This window comes from Mustela nigripes, chromosome 5, assembly GCF_022355385.1.
Source record: "Mustela nigripes isolate SB6536 chromosome 5, MUSNIG.SB6536, whole genome shotgun sequence".
Classification (NCBI taxonomy): domain Eukaryota; kingdom Metazoa; phylum Chordata; class Mammalia; order Carnivora; family Mustelidae; genus Mustela; species Mustela nigripes.
In genome coordinates this window covers 24,680,874-24,701,314 of record NC_081561.1, presented here as the reverse complement: position 1 = coordinate 24,701,314, position 20,441 = coordinate 24,680,874, and the positions used below count along the sequence as shown (strand labels likewise).

General features: G+C 43.6%; 1 protein-coding gene and 2 non-coding genes across 3 annotated transcripts; 2 read left to right on the top strand and 1 right to left on the bottom strand.

Annotated features, from left to right (window-relative positions):
* Window positions 1–2,362: 2,362 nt before the first annotated feature.
* On the top strand, window positions 2,363–2,435 carry TRNAK-UUU (transfer RNA lysine (anticodon UUU)). The gene has a single exon. It is a non-coding gene; the product is annotated as a tRNA-Lys (tRNA).
* A 5,274-nt stretch (window positions 2,436–7,709) lies between these two features.
* TRNAM-CAU (transfer RNA methionine (anticodon CAU)) lies at window positions 7,710–7,781 on the top strand. The gene has a single exon. It is a non-coding gene; the product is annotated as a tRNA-Met (tRNA).
* A 2,093-nt stretch (window positions 7,782–9,874) lies between these two features.
* Window positions 9,875–10,445, bottom strand: LOC132018545 (vomeronasal type-1 receptor 96-like). The gene is given in 2 exon segments (XM_059401507.1): window positions 9,875–10,183; window positions 10,185–10,445. Coding segments are annotated over 2 exon segments (570 nt in total).
* Between the last annotated feature and the right edge of the window lie 9,996 nt (window positions 10,446–20,441).

Sequence of the window (20,441 nt, the reverse complement as noted above, 5' to 3'; positions counted from 1 at the left end):
AAAGGAGGCAGGAATTCGAGGGCAGCCAGCCCTGCCAAGTGGGAAAGCAGGAGAGGACATGTGACAACAGGAATCTCACTGTCCCTGTGCGCTCCAGCCTCTCTGTCACAGTCTCCATCAGAGGATTGGGGAAATGCACTGGAGAGATTTCAAATCCGGATTTGGTGGGCAGTATTTTACAGCCTCCAGTCAGGTGTGTGCAGAGTGCAGCTCTCACGGGGCACGGGGCCATGCAATTCCTGGACCATTCTGGGGCCATATGGGCTTTAGGAAGCGGGTTCGGGACCTGCATCCTGGGTGGATCGGGAAGGCATGAACTTGGAGGAGCTACTGGAACCACCTGCTTTTCAAGGGCACTGGGTTTCAAGAGGCTGAGTGAGGAAAGGGAGAAGAAATGAACGAGGAAGGACGAAGGAAAAAGACTCAGGGAAAGGAATGAAATCACTTTCACACTAGAAACACTAATCATGATACTGGAATCGCATGTTAGCGAGGATATACCTGCCTTGGGGTCTAGAGATCAACAAGTCAAAGCCGTCCTTGACCGTCAGTTTTATAAGCAACTTCTGCTGAACTCTATCCAAACAGTTTAACTAAATCTACTTCTAGATCTTTCCTATTTAATTAAAAAGGGTGACAGAAAATTCACCTTCTGAGAATCAGTCTGCCAGGGAAGTACAGCTCTAAATCCCACATTCTCACTTTCCTCAGAAAAATCTCACCCTTCTGGGAAATTAAGACATTTCTGTAAACGAAGACTCATCTGACTGTGGCACATTGGCCTGGATTTGTGGAAACGCTGTCCTTGTGGATTTCCAATGTGGGAACAATTGGAAATACTGAGTCAGATGCCTCCTTCAGCTGAGGTGGCCTCTTATGGAATTTCATTGTGGGGGCCGTAACTGGGGGAAAACAAATTCTACATTCACATCCATTACATCTTCCAGGAAAGAGGGTCTTCAAATTATCTATTACTTTGCACTACAGGTAGATGCAAATACAACCCAATCCATAAGAAGTATTCTTTAAAGATTTGATTTATTTATTTGACAGAGATCACAAGTAGGCAGAGAGGCAGGCAGGGAGAGAGGAGGAAGCGGGCTCCCTGAGCAGCAGAGAGCCTGGCGAGGGGCTCAATCCCAAGACTCCAGGATCATGACCTGAGCCAAAGGCAAAGGCTTTATCCCACTGAGCCACTCAGGTGCCACCATAAGAAGTATTCTTAACATAGATTTGGGGTCACAGGAAATAACGTCAGATTTTAATGTTTATACTTATATTGGATACGTAAAAGTATGGTAGGAATATCGAGAAAGACTAAATACAAAATGACGGTATTGAGATAAAAAAATCTATGAGAGACACGGAATGGAAATACAAATTCAAGGAGATAAAGGATCAATGCGAAATCTTCCACAGAAGATTAAAGAAGGGGTCTCCCTCTGTCTCTATCTCCCTCCCTCTCTCTCAATGGATATTGCTAAGTATTAAATTATTGAGCTTTTTAGATTCCTTTGATATAAGTCACAATACCCTTCAGAAGAATTTGAACATGTGAAGAAAAGCGCTACGTGTCCAGGGAAAATTGTAAGAGGGAATATCAAGTTGTAAAAATTCTCTTAGGGGTTCAGAACATCAGTGAAATGTGCAACATTGGGCCATTCATGGTCACCAGACATCTCCCTTCCTTTTTAATGTCTTGCTTTTTTCTTGCACCAAGAAAAAAATTGGTAGATGTTACCAAATTTGGCAGATTCTTACCATTGTTCTCCATTGGTTGCTTTCCATGTTTCTTCTCTTGTTTTTTATTATTCATTTATATTTTTGTTGTTTCTTTGTTCCTCCGTGTTTCCTTTTTGGTGTTTCTTGGTGCCCAGTAAATGAGAGCTGACAGATTTCACTACGCATTCCATAAATATTTATTGGGAGCCATTGGTTGGTTTCTTCTGTTTATTTTCCCTTTCTACAAGTACCAAAATAAGGGTTTTCTTTCCTTTTATTTTTTTAAGATTTTATTTATTTATTTGACAGAGAGACCACAAGTAGACAGAGAGAGGGGGAAGAAGTCTCCCCACTGAGAAGAGAGCCCGATGTGGGGCTTGATTCCAGGACCCTGAGATCATGACCTGAGCTGAAGGCAGAGACTCAACCCACTGAGCCACCCAGGTGCCCCAAGGATTGTTTTCTTGATGCCATTTACATTCCTTCTCTACCTACCTACAGAAAACATAAACAAGGGCTGGGTGCATTGACTATAGAGGTTAAACACCTGCTCAGTTGCCTTTCCTGGATGCAAGGATGAATCTGCCACGCTATTAAGCCCGATCCTATTTATGTGCCTGGAAGAGAAGCCCTTTCTGGAGCCTGGGTAGCTCAGTTGGCAGAGCATCAGACTTTTAATCTGAGGGTCCAGGGTTCAAGTCCCTGTCCAGGCACTGTGGTCCTTGCCTTCCCTGGATCAGAGGATTGTTTAGTTTTATCTTTCAAAAAAAGAAATTTGGGATCCACTTTGACAACTTCTATCTGTCTAAAGTAAGAAAACACCAAAAAGTCAGTCACCTGCAACCTTAAGCCAAAGTAGCTGAGATCTGCTATTCTCTTCCAAGCAGAAAAGGACTTCAGTGCTTCTTGATAAAGATTTCCCCAGGACCACAGTACAAAGGCTTACAGTCCAAGGAGTATAAGAAAGCTATCCCTCCAGCTATCCCTCCAGGGTGTTTTTGAAAAGGATCTGGAAACGATATTTATTGAGTGAAGTGTTCACTGTGTCAAAACCTGGGACCTTTAGCTTTTCAGTCCTTCACACTCACAACTGAGCTTCTTGGCAGATGGGGAGATCTGTCTGCCAAGTCCTGGTGATGTCACATTCTAATATAAGACAAAGGGTACTGCGTTACTTGACAGACACTGTAGTAAGGTCTTAGGTGAAATACTCAGCATCCCCAGAAACACAGGGTCACGTTTCCGCAGTCTGGGCCAATTGTGAGTTGGTGGTGCAGACTGCTCAGTGGATTGTATTTTTCTCTAGAAACATACATTTGCCCTCCCTCTCTGGCTAAGGATTGTACTTCCCATTCCCTTTGAAGACGGTATGATGGCTTACATAGAAAATCCCAAGGAACCAAAAACAAACAAAATCCTCTTAGAACAATTATGTGTGCTCAGCAAAGTCACAGAACACAAGATCAAAATACAAAAATCAATTGTATTTCTGGACACCAGCAATAAACACGTGGGCACCAGAACTAAAATACAGTTCCACATACATCGCTTAAAAAGATAACTTAGAAGCAAATCTACTGGAACATGGACGTGCTGAAAAATACAAAACCACAAAAGGCTGATGAAAGAAATTGAGGACCTAAATAAATAGACATTCTGTGTCCACTGACTGAAGACTCAGATAGGTCAAGTCTTCTCAAAGTTAGATACAGGTTGAACAAAATTCCTATCAAAATCCAGGTGAGTTATTTTTGTAGATATGAACCTCACTATTCTAAAATCTATATGGAAAGGTAAATGAGTTAGAATAACTAAGACAAATTTTGAGAAAAAGAGAAAGTGGAAGAAATCACTCTTGTTATTTCAAGATGTTTGACAGACAGTAATAAAGACTGTACATTATTGGCAGAAGGATAGACATGCAAGTCAGTGAGACAGTACTGAGAACCCCAAAATCACCGAATACATTACAGCCAAGTTATTTCTGACAAAAGTACAAAAGCAATTTAGTAGAGGGAGGAAATCTTAGTCTTTTCAAAAAAAATGGTGGTGGAGAAATTTGATATCCCTAGACAAAAAAGAAAAAAAGGCATTAATTTCAACTTAAACTTCACACTCTATTAAAAAATTAACTGGAAATGATAGACTGAAAGTAAAACATAAATGTATACAACTTCTAGGGAAAAAATGAGAAAATTTGGAGGACCTCAGCTCGGAGAATTGTAGACATGACACCAAAAACACACCCATAAAAGACAAATTTGACCAACTGAATCTCATTAAAATCAACAACTTTTGCTCTGCAAACGACCCTCTTAAGAGGGTAAAAAGGTAAGTTACAGTTGGGAGAAAATGTTTGTAAACCACACATCTGGCAAAAGACTCACAGTAGAATATACAACGAACTCTCAAAACTCAACATTAAAACAACAGTTGGAAAATGGACAAAAGACACGAAGAGACATTTCACCAAAGAGGATATACAAACAGCACATGAAAAGATATGCAATAATACTACTCAGGTAGGAAATGCGAATTAAGACCAAAATGAGGTATCACTGCACATCTGTTCGAAGAGGTAAAAGAACAATTAAAAAAATATTTTATTATTTGACGGAGAGATAGAGAGCACAAGTAGACAGAGCAAGCAGGCAAAGGGAGAAGCAGACTCCCCACTGAGCAGGGAGCCCCAATATGGGGCTCAATCCTAGGACCCTAGGATCATGACCCAAGCTGAAGGCAGATGCTTAACCAACTGAGCCACCAGGCATCCAAATGAATAAGCCTTGTTTGACACTGCCTATGGCTGGATACGACAGAGCGACTCTGCATCTGTCGCCCATGGCTGATGGGAATGGGAGATGGTGCAACCCCTCGGGAAAGCAGTTTGGCAGTTTCTTGAAGAAACTACACACAATACTCATTCTACGATCCAGCAATTCCACTGCCTGGCATCCATCCCAGAACAATGAAAACTTAGGCCACAGAAAAACCAGGCACTATTCTTCAGAGATACCTTATTTGTAATGGCCCAAACTCGAAACAACCAACAGGTCCCTCAGCGGGTGACTGCTTACACCAACTGTGGTATCTAGTCCATGAAATACAGCTCAGCAGTAAAAACCAGGAGTGAACCAGTGATATACACAACCATTTAGATGGATCTCAAGGGCCCTGTGCTAGATGAAAAAAGCCAATCTTAAAAGGTCACATACTTTTTGAGATTCGTGTATATATTTCAGTCTCAAAATGACATTCCAGAGAGGAAAAAGAGATGGGTGGTGACCAGAAGTGAAGGATGGTAGGGAGCAGCGGGTGGGTGTCAGTATGGAGAGAGCATAAGAGAGATTATTTGTGGTAACACAGTGGTTTCGTATCTTGGTTGCAGTGGTAGTTACACAAATTTACACTTACAACAAAGTGACAGAGTGATAGAATGACACATACACACAGAGTAACCGAAGATGAGAAGTACTCATCCTAGGGAAAGTGTGAGGGAAATTAATACACAAGCATCTTTAAGGTATTCACAGAAAATGGAGGGTGGGTGGCATCTATCCAAAGCCTTTGGGTTTATTGATCCTGCCATTTGCACAAAAGCTTGAAGAAGGCATGGGGGGGGGGGTAAATCCTATAGATATATGAGGTAAGAATTCTCTAAGTAGAGGGAACCATGGATGCAAAAATCCTTCAGGAGATGAAGGGGAAAAGAAAGCACCTCACAAACAGGACAGAGGTGGAAAAAGCTGAACCAGAGAGGGCTTCTTTAGAATGTGCAATATTCCTTTACCCACTGAGGAATAAACACACAGAGAGGCACACAGGGTATAGACTCTCAGAGAGTTAACACGGTTACTGTGTTATACCAAAAAGAAAAGCTGGTGGAAACCAAACTTTTCCTTAATTCTTTGACTGCTGGTCCCGCCCTCAGGAAAAGGTCACTGTCTTCCACTCCATTATCCCACCCCAGAGGACAAGGCATTTCTGATACCATTATAAAGGCGACAGTGTTTTTCAGTCCATCCTGTGTCTCAGAAGTGAATGAGTGTAAAGTCAATATTTTGGAAAAAGGTCAAGGCTGGTATTTGAATAAATGAAATAGAATACAATAGGAACAGAAAATATCAGAATGGACCCCATAGTAAAATGTTGCGTGGTGAAGTTCGGTTTCTCTCTCTAGATGGATGCAGTTAAATATACTCTCTATAGAGACACATACTTGTTTTCGTACGGTATTAAGCTGTGATTTAAAATATATTTCTGACTCCGGGTTGCAGTCAGAAATATTGTAATAACTGCTCTTTGCGAGAATACAGCATCTTTTGAAGACGGCAGCATCTCCACGGGATGAGGTAGATCTTGGAGGGTAAAGGCCCGAGAGGAGGAATCACGTTTTGTCTTGGATCCCGAGTATCCCTGGGGGCTTAAGGGGAACAGGTCTGATTCCTGCCTCTGGGCTTCCTCCTTCTTCACGTGCAGTCTGGGGAAACAAACCTGAATTTCACATCACCCTCGTCCCCGTCTAGGCCTGAGGAAATCTGCGCCAACGGAAGCTCCGTCCCACCCCGACCACGGTAAGAAGGCCCAAACGAGGGCCTCCCTGGAAGCGAGGGAAACCTGAAATGGGCCGAAGTGACGAGCGATGTTTCTCCGTCTGTCTCCACGAGGGGACGCTGGAGTCTGGGAGCTGCCCGGCTCCGGAGGCCGCGGCCGGAGCAGCAGGAGCGGGGCGCGCGAGAGAGGGGTGCGCGCCCCGGCTCTGCCCCGGGAACTGCGGTGCGCAACCTCCCCCGCCGACCCGCGACCCCCTGGGTTGTGCTGTGCGCGCCCCGGCTCTGCCCGGGAAAGGGCCGCGTGCGCCCCAGATCTGCCTGTAGAAAGGCCGCGTGCGCCCAGCTCCGTCCCGGGAAGGGCAGTGCGCGACGTCCCCCACCCGCCTGCGCCCGCTGCGCTGTGCGGTGCGCGCCCGGGGAAAGGGCAGCGTGCGCCCCAGCTCTGCGCGGGGAAGGGCTTTGCGCGCGGCGGGGAATCGGGGCCGGATGGTCGCCTGGGCCCGCCGCGGCGCTCGCCACTCTTTCCCAGAGTAAAACGCCGCAGAGGCCGCTCCCTCACTGTAACCGCGGACGGGGAAACGGAGCGAAGGCAGACACCAGCGTGCAAGCCGCGGCCTAGCCGTGCGGCTGAGCGAGCTCCCCGACGCGCCGCATCCGCGAGTTGACCTTGGTAAAGAGAAGAGGTTCACAGCGGTGCAGACCGGCCCTAGCACTGAGCGTCCTCACAGACGCAGGGACAAACGGAGGCTGGTGTTCGGGGACGTCCCAACGAGTTCTGTTCTCCCATAAAAGCCACAAGAGATGGAAGCCCCTGTCTTTATTAGTCTCTTATTTTTTTTCTCTCTCTCTGTGTCACAACGCCTGCAAACGAGGTCCAACTGACATTGCGGCCACCATGTAATCACTTGAGCTGTAAGTTGGGTTCATTCCCTTTATTCCGGGCGCATCGTCCTTGTGGAAGTCTGCGGCCTTGCAAGCAAATACAAAACTTTTTTTTTAAGATCCAAACAATTGTCCTTGAGACTTTTGGAGAGGAAGCAAGCGCTGCGGTCAACACGATTCCTCTCTCATTGATGGTGGTTCAGGGTCGTCTCCGGCTGCTCGGATTCCGTCCAAAAAGGCTCTACCGGGTTTTTCTCGGCTCGCTCATCCTCGGCTCTCTGAGCAAAGAGCCGCTCCAGAAAGCTAATAAAATTAAAAGAAAAAAAAAAAGTTCCCGAGCTTGGACACTCTTTTGACAGGTTGGAAAAGCGCAGCCCCCCGGGGCGGACGGCCCTTGGCCACCTGGTCGTGAGGGAGCGGTTCTCCCGCACGGGGAGAGGAGGGTGACCAAACCCATGAGAAGAGAAAGAGTTAGGGGAAGAGGATCATTTTCCCAACATGGAAAACGTCATCCTCATCATTAATAAACAAAACAGGAAACTAGAGAACGCAAGCAGAGTGGCGCAGCGGAAGCGTGCTGGGCCCATAACCCAGAGGTCGATGGATCGAAACCATCCTCTGCTACAAGCCTTTTATGCCTGCTTCCCTCGTGCCAAGTTTTATTCATTAGGCTATGACAAAAGCATAAACGAGTTCCTAGATCTTTCATTTCATCTTTGGATTCCTCTTCCCCAGCTTTCCTTGAAATTATACTGTCTCCCGGAAGACAGTTTTCAAAAGTTTCTACCAACCTGAAGTTCTGGGAACTGTAAAATTCTTTCTATCCAGGGTGTCCAATAAAGGAACCGTTGGAGTATTCCTCCAGCTGAGGTGGTCTTACAGAGAAGGAGGTGACAAACTCTGTATTTACTTCTGTTACATCTTCCAGTAAAAGGGTTTTCAAATTTATTATCTACTTGTGATTATTTTTTTAAGATTTTGTTTATTTATTTTGACAGAGAGATCACAAATAGAGAGGCAGGCAGAGAGGGGGGAGGGGAGCAGGCGACCCCAGGCCCATATGATTTAAATGTTATATTCTGAGACCTCCGGGGCCTCTTGAGAAATGGTGAGTGTGTTTTGCATAGGGAACAGATGTAGATCCTTGGTGGCCAGAGGCCAGGCTCTGGAGGAAGCCTCAAAGGTGACTGCCAATGATCTTTACCTCTTGATATTCATGCCCTTGCACAGCTCTCTAGGTCACTGTATCAGGGATGGTCTTTTGTGACCAAACTTATGTGATGGATCTGGCTCAATGGGAAGCCAGTTGCTAAGCCTGGAGCCGCCTATGGGGGGCAGAGGTCATGAGGAAGCGAGACTTCCTGCCAACACCTCCTGGAGCCCTGGGCCCAGGATCCTCCAGCCACCGTGAAACACTGAGATGACTAGAGCTCTAGCTGTCTTCTTGTTTGCAACCTCGTGAGAAACCATAAGCTGGAACTACCCAGATAAGACATTCCTCAATTTCTGACCTCTAGACACCACGAGATAATGTTGTTTTTTTCTAAACCACTGAATTTGGAGTTGTTAGAGAAATGAGTAATACAAAGCTCAAACTACATTTGGGACTTAGGGCTCCCTGAACTACTCAGGAAATGCATTCAGGATGCCCATCAACTCAGAGGTGCACTGTGGGGCTCTGGCTTCTAAGGACCAGAAATGTTTTCCATTTCTTTTACCCCACAGCTTTCCCAAGGGACCAGAGCATTTTCCCTGCAGTTCACTGGGAGTGAGGGTTGAGTTTTCTCTCTAGGTCATCATTAATCTGAGGACACACTGGGGGGACACATGGTGATAATATAGGTTGTTCTCCATTTTGAGGGGCTCCCAATGATGTCACTTTGCCTCAAGGTAGCAGCTGCCAAAACAGAAGTGCAATTTTGCCTCCCCGAGTAAGCGCTCTAGAGACATATCATGCTGAGCTGCTCTATGTTCTTTTCCTTCTAGGCTCTTTTTCTGTGCGTCCCTTGGGCCTCTTTAATGTTACTTATTGTCATTTTCTAACATGAATTCTTTTTTTTCTTTTTAAATGTTATTTAAGTCATCTCTATACCCAATATGGGGCTCAAACTCATGACCCCAAGATGAAGAGTCACAGGTTCTTCCAACTAAGTTAACCAGGTGTCCTTCTAGCGTGAGCTCTTACAGAACTGATTAAGAGCATACATATTGATTTATAACACTCTCAAGCTTTTAAAAGAGTGGATTTATTACTTTTTAAGTCACACACATCATAAGAATGTAGGTCAATAAATTTCCACACAGAAAACCCACAAGTAAGCTCTATCTAGTTCAAGAAGTAAAATACTGCCAACACCTCAGAGACAACCACTGTCTACCTGTCAGTCCCTTTTCTCTGAAAAGGAACCATCACCCTAACTTCTTTTCGCTTTGTTGGGTAGGCCTCATGCATGGAGCCCAGTGCAGGGCTTGAATTCATAGACCCTGAATTTGATTTTACCACGTGGTGACATTTTAAAAATTTTTACTACATTAGAATTTTTTATTGATGTAGTTTCTGTTGCTAGAATTTCTATGGACATTATTTTGTATGTATTCATCTACAATGTGCTCTTTTATTCTTGATGAGACTTTCGTAGATTGACTCTAAAGGGATTAATAGTTTCCAAATTTTTATCTAGGGGTAATCAGGACTACTGTCTGCAGTCATAAGGATTCTACAACCATGCTCTCCTGCAATTAAAATCATTTTTATCAGTATTTTTTAGATGCAAGAGAAATCTCCATTGTAAGCAAGCAGAAATGATCATATATGAAATGGCACAGGTAGATCTGGAAACTCTATTATCATATTTAATCAACACCACGGCACACACAGTTGGGTAGCAAGATGAATGAAAACCAGTGATGTTCTCTGGCATCAGGTTTTTCTCATATACAGAGCCCATATGAATGGAAAGACCCGAGTTAGTCCCATAGAAGAAAACAAAGCAGCTCACTAGCAAGAGGACAGTACGGGCGGCTTTTTGTCTCTGGAAAAGACTGTGGAGAGAGGCTGGGACTGTGGATAAGCATGGCTGTCTTGTGATGCCTGAACAGGACAGTCGCCATACAGAAACTGGTCCAAATCATGAAGAACAAAAAGAAGAAATCGTGCATAAACATGACACTTTGAGATAACACTGCATAATGGTATGTGAGTTGTCTTATTTCACAGAACATCAGAGAATACACAAGTCCAAGATCAGTGGAAGTGCCAGTAGCAGGAGAACTTAAAATCACCCACATGTTGATTAGCTATTGCTTATCCAGGAAATGAATGAACAAGGGCAGAATGTGTGTGAAGATTCTGGGCTTGAACCGTGCCCACCTGGAATGAGCGGGACTGATAATAATGGCCTGAGATGGACTTAGTAGCGAAGAAGTACAAATACAAGCCCTCCGTGTCACTGCTTTACAACCAATGTCCTCCAATATATTTCTAATTCCAAAGGATGTCATCATATACGGGGTCCCTAACATCAGCCAAAGTTAGGTGAGTGAGAATCACATCTAATGACTTTTTCTGATAAGGCTGAATGAATAAAATGTACATATATATAATGAATGGCAGCAAGTTGCCCGTAAATCCAATGCCAGTTTGAAAGAGAAAAAAATTCCCCAAATTGCTTCAGTTGAAAATAAAACATTCGTGGCTTTTTCTGGAACTTGACACTGAAGCAGCATAGCTTAAAGAGTCCCATTAAGTATATTTCAAATATGAAACTTAGCCACTGAGGCCTCAGACCAAAGGTTCAAATGCTCAACTGTCTGAGGAATTCATAGCGCATCTGTGACACTTGCAGAGGCTGGACACTGCGTACTGTTGGAATGTCTGCAGGAGAGTCTAGGGCTATGAGCAGTGGAGCTCCATGTGCCTACTTTTACCATTGTTCTAGGCCATTTTCCAGGAAAATTTTGCATGTAATAAAAAGCAAATTTTCTTCCAATTCTAATATTGTTTTTTAATTGTAAACTCCTAGTTTTAATTATTTTGTCCTTTTTATGGACAGCAATCCTTGTAACTCACAGTACATGGAGAGAATCCCACTTTTCAGAAGGATAATTGCCACACACTGTTCTTTGACGAATCATAAAACATATTTAGACCACATTGTTAATAAGTACTGAATAGTTTCTGCTGTTAAAATGCTAATTTTGCTTGTTATAAAAAACATCCTTTGCTTAGGGAACATATTTAATATGTTTACAGATATAGTGAGGGTTAATCAGATGCTTTAAGGAGGTATTAAGCAAATTTCCTCGAAATAAGATGAGAGGGAGACAATCCATAAGGGACTCTTAACTATAGGAAACAAACTGAGCGTTGCTGAAGGCAAGAGAGGTGGGGGGAGGGGGGGAAGTGGGGTAACGGGGGATGGGCATTAAGGAGGGCACGTGATATACTCAGCACGGGGTGTTACATAAGACTGATGACTCACTGACCTCTACCTTTGAAACTAATAATACACTACATGTTCATTAACTGAATTTAAGTAAAATAAAATTAAAAAAACAAATTTGCTTTCCAGTCAGGCCACAGGGTTGACAAAGTCTCTATCATTTAATCAACAAACAGCCCTTCTCCAGACACTGAATTACCACCTAGCAATTCCATAACTATCCTTTTTTTTTTTTTTTGGGTAGATTATTTATTTATTTATTTGACAGAGAGAGAGAAAGAGAGGGAACACAGCAGGGGGAGTGGGAGAGGGAGAAGCAGGCCTCCTGCTGAGCAGGGAGCCCTAATGGGATTGGGGGGCCCTCGATCCCCCGGGGATCCTGACCTAAGTCGAAGGCAGAAGCTTAATGACTGAGCCACCCAGGCGCCCTGTAACTATCCCTTTTTAAGGACAATGTATATGTAGAAATCTTAACTTAAAAAATTATGTCCTTTTTGGTTTTTTTTCATTCTCTTCTTTTAAAATCTATTCCTGACTTTTCCATAAAATTCCTTCAATAGTAAGAGTTTTCCTAAATATCTATCGACCAGCACTTGTCTGATACTTTGTCCGACACTTCATTCACTCCTCCTCATAACCATGTGAAGTACACAGTTCCCACGGGTTCTGCCCTCCCTGCATGCTCTTTCCTGGCAATCCCATTTACTCCAATGATTTCAACTTCAACCGAAATATCCTTTATGCCCAGGGCTGCCTGGCAGTCTCAGCGTGTAACTCCTGATCTTGGGGCTCTGGGTTTAGGCACCACCTCGGGTGCAGAGATTACTCAAAATTAAAACCTTTTTTTTTTTTTTCAAAGATTATTTATCTATTTATTTGACAGAGAGAGATCACAAGTAGGCAGAGAGGCAGGCAGACAGAGAGAGAGAGAGAGAGAGAGAGGAGGAAGCAGGTTCCCTGCTGAGCAGAGAGCCCAATACGGGATCCCACGACCCTGAGATCATGACCTGAGCTGAAGGGAGCGGCTTAACCCACTGAGCCACCCAGGCACCCTCAAAATTAAAGTCTTAAGAAAAAGTATCCTCAACATCTAAAGCAAGAGAAATTACATGTGAAGAGCCTTGAGTTTGGACAATCCCGTCATGTAGTGACTCATTATTATCTGGTAATGGCTTCTACCCAACACTTTCCTCCTGAATTCTAGGACTACTGACCACAGACACACACTCGCAAACCTTTCCCAAACTCTGCTCATGAGTTCATAATCCAGATTTGTTTCTCCACTCTCAGGAATTAGCATTGAGTTTAGAGCTGAAAGTAGTAGTATTTTAAGATTTTAGGGGCACCTGGGTGGCTCAGTGGGTTAAAGCCTCTGCCTTCAGCTCAGGTCATGATCCCAGGGTCCTGGGATTGAGCCTTGTATCCGGCTCACCAGGGAGCCTGCTTCACTTCCTCTCTCTCTCTCTCTGTCTGTCTGCCTCTCTGCCTACTTGTGATCTCTGTCTGTCCAATAAATAAATAAAATCTTTAAGCTGAAAATTTTTTCAAAAAAAAAAAAGATTTTCTATAACTCCTACTTCTCCGTTCAAAGAAATGTCATACTGATTCTATTCCCCACATATAAGCACTATAGCCCTCCCTGGCTCATTCTTCCACATTTTTTTAAAAGATTTTATTTATTTATTTGAGACACAGAGACAGCATGAGTGGAGGGGAGAAGTAAAGTCCCCACTGAGCAGGAAGCCCGACATAGGCTCCACATGAGGCTCGATCCAGGGACCCTGAGGTCACGATCTGAGCCAAAGGCAGACCCTGAACCAGTTGAGCCCCCCAGGCGCCCCATCCCCATTTATTTTTTAACTCATGCCTTGAAAATCTCTTTTGTGGTACATTTATAATTAGTTCAATTTTCTTTTCTTTTTTTTTAAGATTTTATTTATTTATTTGAGAGAGAGACAGTGAGAGAGAGAACATGAGTGAGGAGAAGGTCAGAGGGAGAAGCAGACTCCCCATGGAGCTGGGAGCCCGATGTGGGACTCGATCCCTGGACCCCAGGATCATGACCTGAGCCAAAGGCAGTCGTCCAACCAACTGAGCCACCCAGGTGCCCCAAATTAGTTCAATTTTCTTGCTCAACTTTGCCATTCAACTCTTTTACTATGTGGAAAATAATTGTGTTTGATTGTGTCACATCCTTGCTTAAAACCAATCCAGAATAAGGCCAAAAAGGGGTGGACGGAGAGAAACAAATAACCAGGGGCACAAATAGAAAAACCACAAGACGGTAGCGTTATAGCCGCCTAAATTACAAATTACATAAATCAAATGTAATTAGGCTAAGCATAACAATTAAAAGGTATAGGTTGTCCGACAAGACCAAAAAAAGAAAAAAAGCAAGAGTCAGTTACAATCCGCCTGCACGAAATGTGCTTTACAGATAAAGACACAGGAGGGGCATCATGGAAATGTCAGAGCTGGGGGCTCCAAGAATCACTCCCTCCCTGGGAGCAACCATGGCCAACCACTGGCAACAGTGAACAGAACCAACAGTTTTGGAAATCTGAAATCTAACAGAAAACTTGGAGGAACAAGGGGAGCGCTTAATGAGAAAAAGAGTGCTTGCTTTTCTAGGAAAGTATTATGGCCCTTCTGCCTACCCACCTACCATCCCGCCTTTTCCAGCTTCAACGCTCTCTGTACTCCTGGGGTGGCTTGTTGAAATGAAGGGGGAGGCAATACAGACTGCATGGTAAAATACAGTTTGTGGTTTTGCGTTCTGACCTGTTTGGTGGTTCTCTGAGAGAATGGCACAGCGACCTTTGTTTGCAACGGTCCCCTCAAGATGGAGCATCATTCACGGTGGCATTTGTTGAAAGTATTTAAAAATACCAGGGGCACCTGGGTGGCTCAGTGGGTTAAAACCTGAGCCTTCGGCTCAGGTCATGGTCTCACGGTCTTGAGATCGAGCCCCACATCGGGCTCTCTGCTCAGCGGGGAACCTGTTTCCCTTCCTCTCTCTCTGCCTGCCTCTCTGCCTACTTGTGATCTCTGTCTGTCAAATAAATAAATAAAAATCTTTAAAATAAAATAAAAAATAAATAAAAATACACATTAGCTAAAGCTGCTCAGAGAAGGTGAATTTTATATATATATATAGAGAGAGAGAGAGAGAAAATTTACAGAATTATTAGAATTATGATTAAAATAAAACTAGAAATCTTGTTTAACACACAAGGATTAAAAAGTAATATAAAATATTTAATAAAGGACAAGCATACATAAAGAGGGAAAAGAAGAAATTAAGGAGGATGAGTGGAAAGAGGAGTAAAAATAAAGAAAGAGAAAATAAAAATGTAGCATATAAATCCGTGAAGGAAAAGTGTAAAATAAGAAATAAACGCTATGGTAATGGGAGAAATGAAGCTCAAAGAAGATACAGTATGAGGAAAAAGGAGAATGCTAGAACATGAAGAATTCTGTGGAAAAAAAATTTTAAAGGCTATCGGAGAGAAGAAGAAGAAAAGTTCCACACATTTACTTGCGAAATCAGAGAAAAGCAGAAGCACTTATGGATGTTAGAGATCTAGTTACAGGAGACAGGAGGATGGCTCTGTCCACAAGTGGTTGTAAAAAGCATAAAGAGAATATGTAAAATATCTGGGAAGTATGCAAACCCTTAAATGAGAAATAAACGGAGGCAGAATAAAGATGAATAGAATGGGAAGCAGAGGGAAACAAGAGAAGTTATAACAGAAGGCAGGTGACCCAGCAAAGGAGATTGAGAATCAGATCTTTTAAGGAAGTCGTTTACTGTATCAAGTACAAAGAAGAGCAGAAGAATAAAAAAAATATTAGAGGGATGTAATGAATGGAATTAAGTAAAGCTTGAGCAAAATGATAAATGCCAAAATAGATTTGAAATGTGAGAGGATGGGGCACCTGGCTGGCTCAGCGGGGGGAGCCTATAACTCTTGATCTCAGGATTATGAGTTCAAGCCTCACGCTGGGTGTCCAAATGACTTAAAATAAGAAGAAAATAACAAAACACAGAATATTATTTTTACAATAAATGAATAAAATAAAAAGTAAAATACAATGTGAGAGGAATCGTGAAAACAAATAATGAGAAAGTGTTAACTGAAACTTGAGTAGATTTAAACACAACCAAGTGCATTATAGGAATGAGAAGATTATTGAGGTATTTAATAAATACGTGTTTAGCACTTATTCTGCATAGAGCAGTGTCCTAATACTTTACAGATACTCTATTTCTCACAAAATCCATGAGATATGTGCAATAATTCTTTCTAATTTACAGAGAGGGACCAGAGGGACTGAGAAACCAGCCCGGAAGCTCCCTGTTAATCCACAGCAGGAACGGAACTGACCCCAGGCAGGCAGCCTCTCACATCCATCCACTGCCCGCCACTGCAAGTAGCAAGCCAGTAGCAGAAAAGAAAAAGAGAAATAAAGGAAGGGAGAAAAAAATAAAGCGAAACACAAAGAAAAAGAATCAGTGTGTGGTACACCCAAATTAATAAGAGCTAACACTGAAATAGCAGGAGAAAAACGTGAGGGTAAAGCACATTAATTTGGGAAAGGGAGAGATTGATGAGGGTTGTGCGGGCTAATAAACTGGCAGGTCTCAGCACAAGATGCAAACGCAGGACCCCTCAGGGAAAAGCATTAGGAATTTCAAGATGAGGACAGCAAAGCAATAAGCCAAACACAGGGCTGGACCCATGGGCCGACGCTAAATGGGAATAAGAAAAGCTTCCAGCAGCTGCAAGCCTCCCTCAAATTCTCAGAGCAGAAGGCTTTGGAGAACACTCACCAAAGGAGGCTTCTGCCCTCGCTGCAGATAGACAGACGCTTCCTCAAGCTGTGCAGGGCAGCCCAGACAGCTCAGCGCACTCACAGACAAGGCTGGGCCTGGCTCGGACTTGTCATCCTTGGGGAACATGTCTCTGCGGAGTGGATTTGCCCTGATGTGTCCAGAGGAGCCACAGACTGCTTTCCAGACGCCACGTCTTCCTGGCAAATAGAAATCATTAATTAAAATTGGAAGATTCACCCCTGGGCACACATGCTTTTTTCCAACACAAATGAGGCACGCCTTACAGTATTCCCCAGGGCTGGACTCTGACCCGACTCAGCCGCGAACTTCACTCAGCAGCTTACGTGGGCCTCCCTGCAGTTTCCCAGGGAATTTTTATCCCTAGAAAACTGCTGTGGCAGCAGAACATTTCGAGTGGGTTTCTATTTCTGAAGTTGTATTAAAAAGCAAGCTGAAATGCTGTTTCTTTCCATGAGCTAACCCCCAAATGTTAATAGCATCCCTATTACCTGTATTAGTTGATATGTACAAGATGACCTACTTAGGACTGAAAATTTTTTATTGTATTTTAATTGCCTTCAGCAACATAAGATTTAATATGATGCAGTATATTTCACTGTGAAAATGGGAACGCCCGCAACTACTCTCGCCTTCAACAACACACTGTATGGGAGAAGTCAAACGGACACACGGATTTGCACAACATGGCTTATAAAATCAAACACTGCCAGTGCCTCAGATATCGTCCTCTTCAATTTCATCTTTTCTTTGTACCCACAGGCATTACTATTTTAGGTCTCTCGTTCTTTTGCTGTTCTTTACAGACGTTCCACACAGCTCTGCCTCACGAGATAGGTCCTTTGTGGGTTTCTGAACTTGACACTGATGGTGTTAACACTCCCGCAGTCTGCTTTGTGAAGCGGAAGCTGGGACTTCAAACCATCCTCCACTCCTCTTTCTTCCTTGGCTGTGCCCTGGTGACCTGGGGGAGGCTGGAAGCCTGGAAGTAGGGAGAAGGGAGAGCCACCATCCTGCAGGTGCTCGGCATCCCCACACCGCACACTCTGACACTAGTAGGTTCCAGCAGCAACGACTTCTTTGATGTCTGTGGTTGTTTCCCACACTCCCCAAACTAGCCTCATTATAAACCCTCAGGCTCACAGTGCAGCAGGCCAGCAACCTCTTCTGAGGACCTGGGTCCCTGCCTCCAATCTTTTATCTTCTCCGGCTGCTGGATAGGCCTCCTGCAGCTGTGTTCTCTCGGCTCTGTGCCACGCTGCCCTGCAGTTGCTCAGGTCCTTTTCGGTCATTCTAACACTGTGGCTCCCTAGAAGTACTATCCCAAGAGAGAAGTGGAAGCCACCACTTCTTCTGTCCTGAGTCCAGAAACTGGCTTTATTTTTACTTACTTTCCAAAACACATAAAAGTTTTTTTTTTTTTTTTCAAATGTATATAGCATCTTTCTATGCACAGAAACTGGCCCCTCTTTTAGAGGACTCCTTTGGTCAAGGTCAGAGCCTGAGGGCCCTGTGTCCCACCCCTGCCCCACTGTGGCTTTCTGCCTGGCCTCCCTCCATCTTATCCTACTCCAAATCTGCTTTACCTTCCAGCAACCCTGCCCTCCAAGGCCTTACTCCTGCCCCACCCCCATCCTGGCTACCTTCAGCCTCCCTCCCCTCAGGTCTGCCTTCTGGGCTCTACCATCTTCTGTTCAGGAAGTGGCCTTGACTGACCATCTGTCCTCTTTCTAGGCAGCACCCCTCCCTGGTCTCTCTCCACACAGCCCACCCAGTACCTCCTCGACATCAATCTTGTGCCTCTGGAAAATTTTCCAGCCACTCTGCGGGTTATATCCATGTTCCTTACCCCCACTGCCTTGCCATCCAATAGTAGTGGACATGGTAACAGCACCCCTAGTTACTGGTTCTTTAAAACATATTTGCTGGGAGCTTCCTCAAAACCAATTTGAGTTCACAGTTCACCCCAAGGCGCTGGGCCTAGGTCCTGGGGAAGACTAAGTCATGCAAGAGGGCAGATGGGTAAATTAAGCTACGCTAAACTGCTTGTCAGTTTTGTGGACTAAAACTGTTTTAAAAAATTGCCATAATTTCTTGCATACCTGATAATGTGCTGAATGTGTGCATTACCTGCTTAAACAACAAAATAATTACATTCCTGGGATTTACATTTTATGGCACTATTTTACAAATCGCAAAGCAATTTGAAGAGGAGTGAGGCATGGAAGTCCAAACTCCAAGACAAGGAAAATTTATCTTAATTTTTTAAATTAGCAGACTTTATCTTTTAAGAACCGTTTTAGATTTACAGAAAAACTGAACAGAAAGTACAGAAAGTTTCCATATACTTTCTCCTCCCCCCACTTCCACTCCTAGTTTCCCCTCTTAACAACATCTTGCACTGGTGTGGGACATTTGTTAAAAATGATGAATCAACATTGATACATTATTAGTAACTAAAGTCCACAGTTTACATCAGGCTTCACTTTCCTGCTGTACACTCTATGGGTTTTGCCATTCATAACACCATGTATCCCCCATTATAGTTTCATAGAGAATAAAACTTTCTCTGATCCTTTTACTCTCTATAGGTTTGTGCATTCCAGAATGTCATGTAGTTGGAATCACACAGTAGGTATCCTTCTTCAGACTGGTTTTGTTCAGGAAGCAATCAATATAGATTTGAGGCTCCTCCTTGTCTTTTCATGACTTGCTAGCTCATCTCTGCTCAGTGCTGAATAATATTCCATTGTATGACTGTGCCATGGTTTATCACGTTCCCCCTGAAGTGTTTTCTGGTTGCTTCCAATTCCTGGCAATTATAGATAAAGCTTCTACAAACATTCATGTGCAGGTTTTTGTGTGAATAAAACTTTTCAGCTCATTTAGGTAAATACCTAGAAGTTTGATTGCCAGCGGGCATGGTAAGACTGTTTTATTTATTTATTATTCCAAACTGTCTTCCAAAGTGGCCGTACCATTTTGCATTCCCACCAGCAATGCGTGAGTTCCTGTTGCTCTACATCCTCACTAACATCTGGCGTCACCAGTGTCCTGGATTGCATCCACTCTAACGTGGCTGTCCTGGTATCTCACTGATGCTTGCCTTTGCGATTCTCTCCTGATCCTGATGTCTGAAGTCAGGCATCATTTCACAAGCGTATTTGCCATCCATGTATCTTCCATGGTGACTTACCCGTTTCTAAACTAACTTTTAAAAAACTCATTGTGAATTTTGACAGGTTTATGTATATTTTGGATACCAGTTCTTTATCAGATAGGTTTTGCAAACATTTTCTCAGTCTGTGGCTTGTCTTTTCATTCTCTTAACAGCGTCTTTGGCTGAATGGAAGTTTTTAATTTTAATGAAATCCAGTTGATCAATGTTTTCTTTCAACACCAAGATGTTTTTTTTTTTTTTTAAGATTTTTATTTGATAGAGACACAGTGTGAGAGAGAACACAAGCAGTGGGGAGTAGGAGAGGGAGAAGCAGGCTTCCTGCTGAGCAGGAGCCTGAGGTGGGGCTCGATCCCAGGACCCCGGGATTATGACCTGAGCCGAAGGCAGGCACTTAACCCAGGTGCCCCTCAACATCAAGATGTTTAATACTGTCTCCTTACGGGGCGGGCGGGGACCTCTAACTCAGTGCCACTATTGTCAAGCCATCATGCATCTTCTGTTCTTTCTTCTCAATCTCTCTGCACCCCCCCCCCCCCACAAGCGGTTGTCAAAGGATCAAAGACCACATCCCTACTTAGGCCTTTTTGCCTGGAATCCTGAATTCTTTCAACACCCTCCTTCTTATCTCCTGGCTCCAGATACTGAGTTCAAATACATCTTTGCAACTAACTTTTTTTCCTGTTTAAACTTTCTCTTTAAAAACGGAAATAGTTTAGTTTTTTTTTTTTTTTAATGAGATAGAATCTTGTAGAAAATATGACACAGTGCAGGAAAACCAAAAAGAATTCGTTGCAAATCAACTCCAG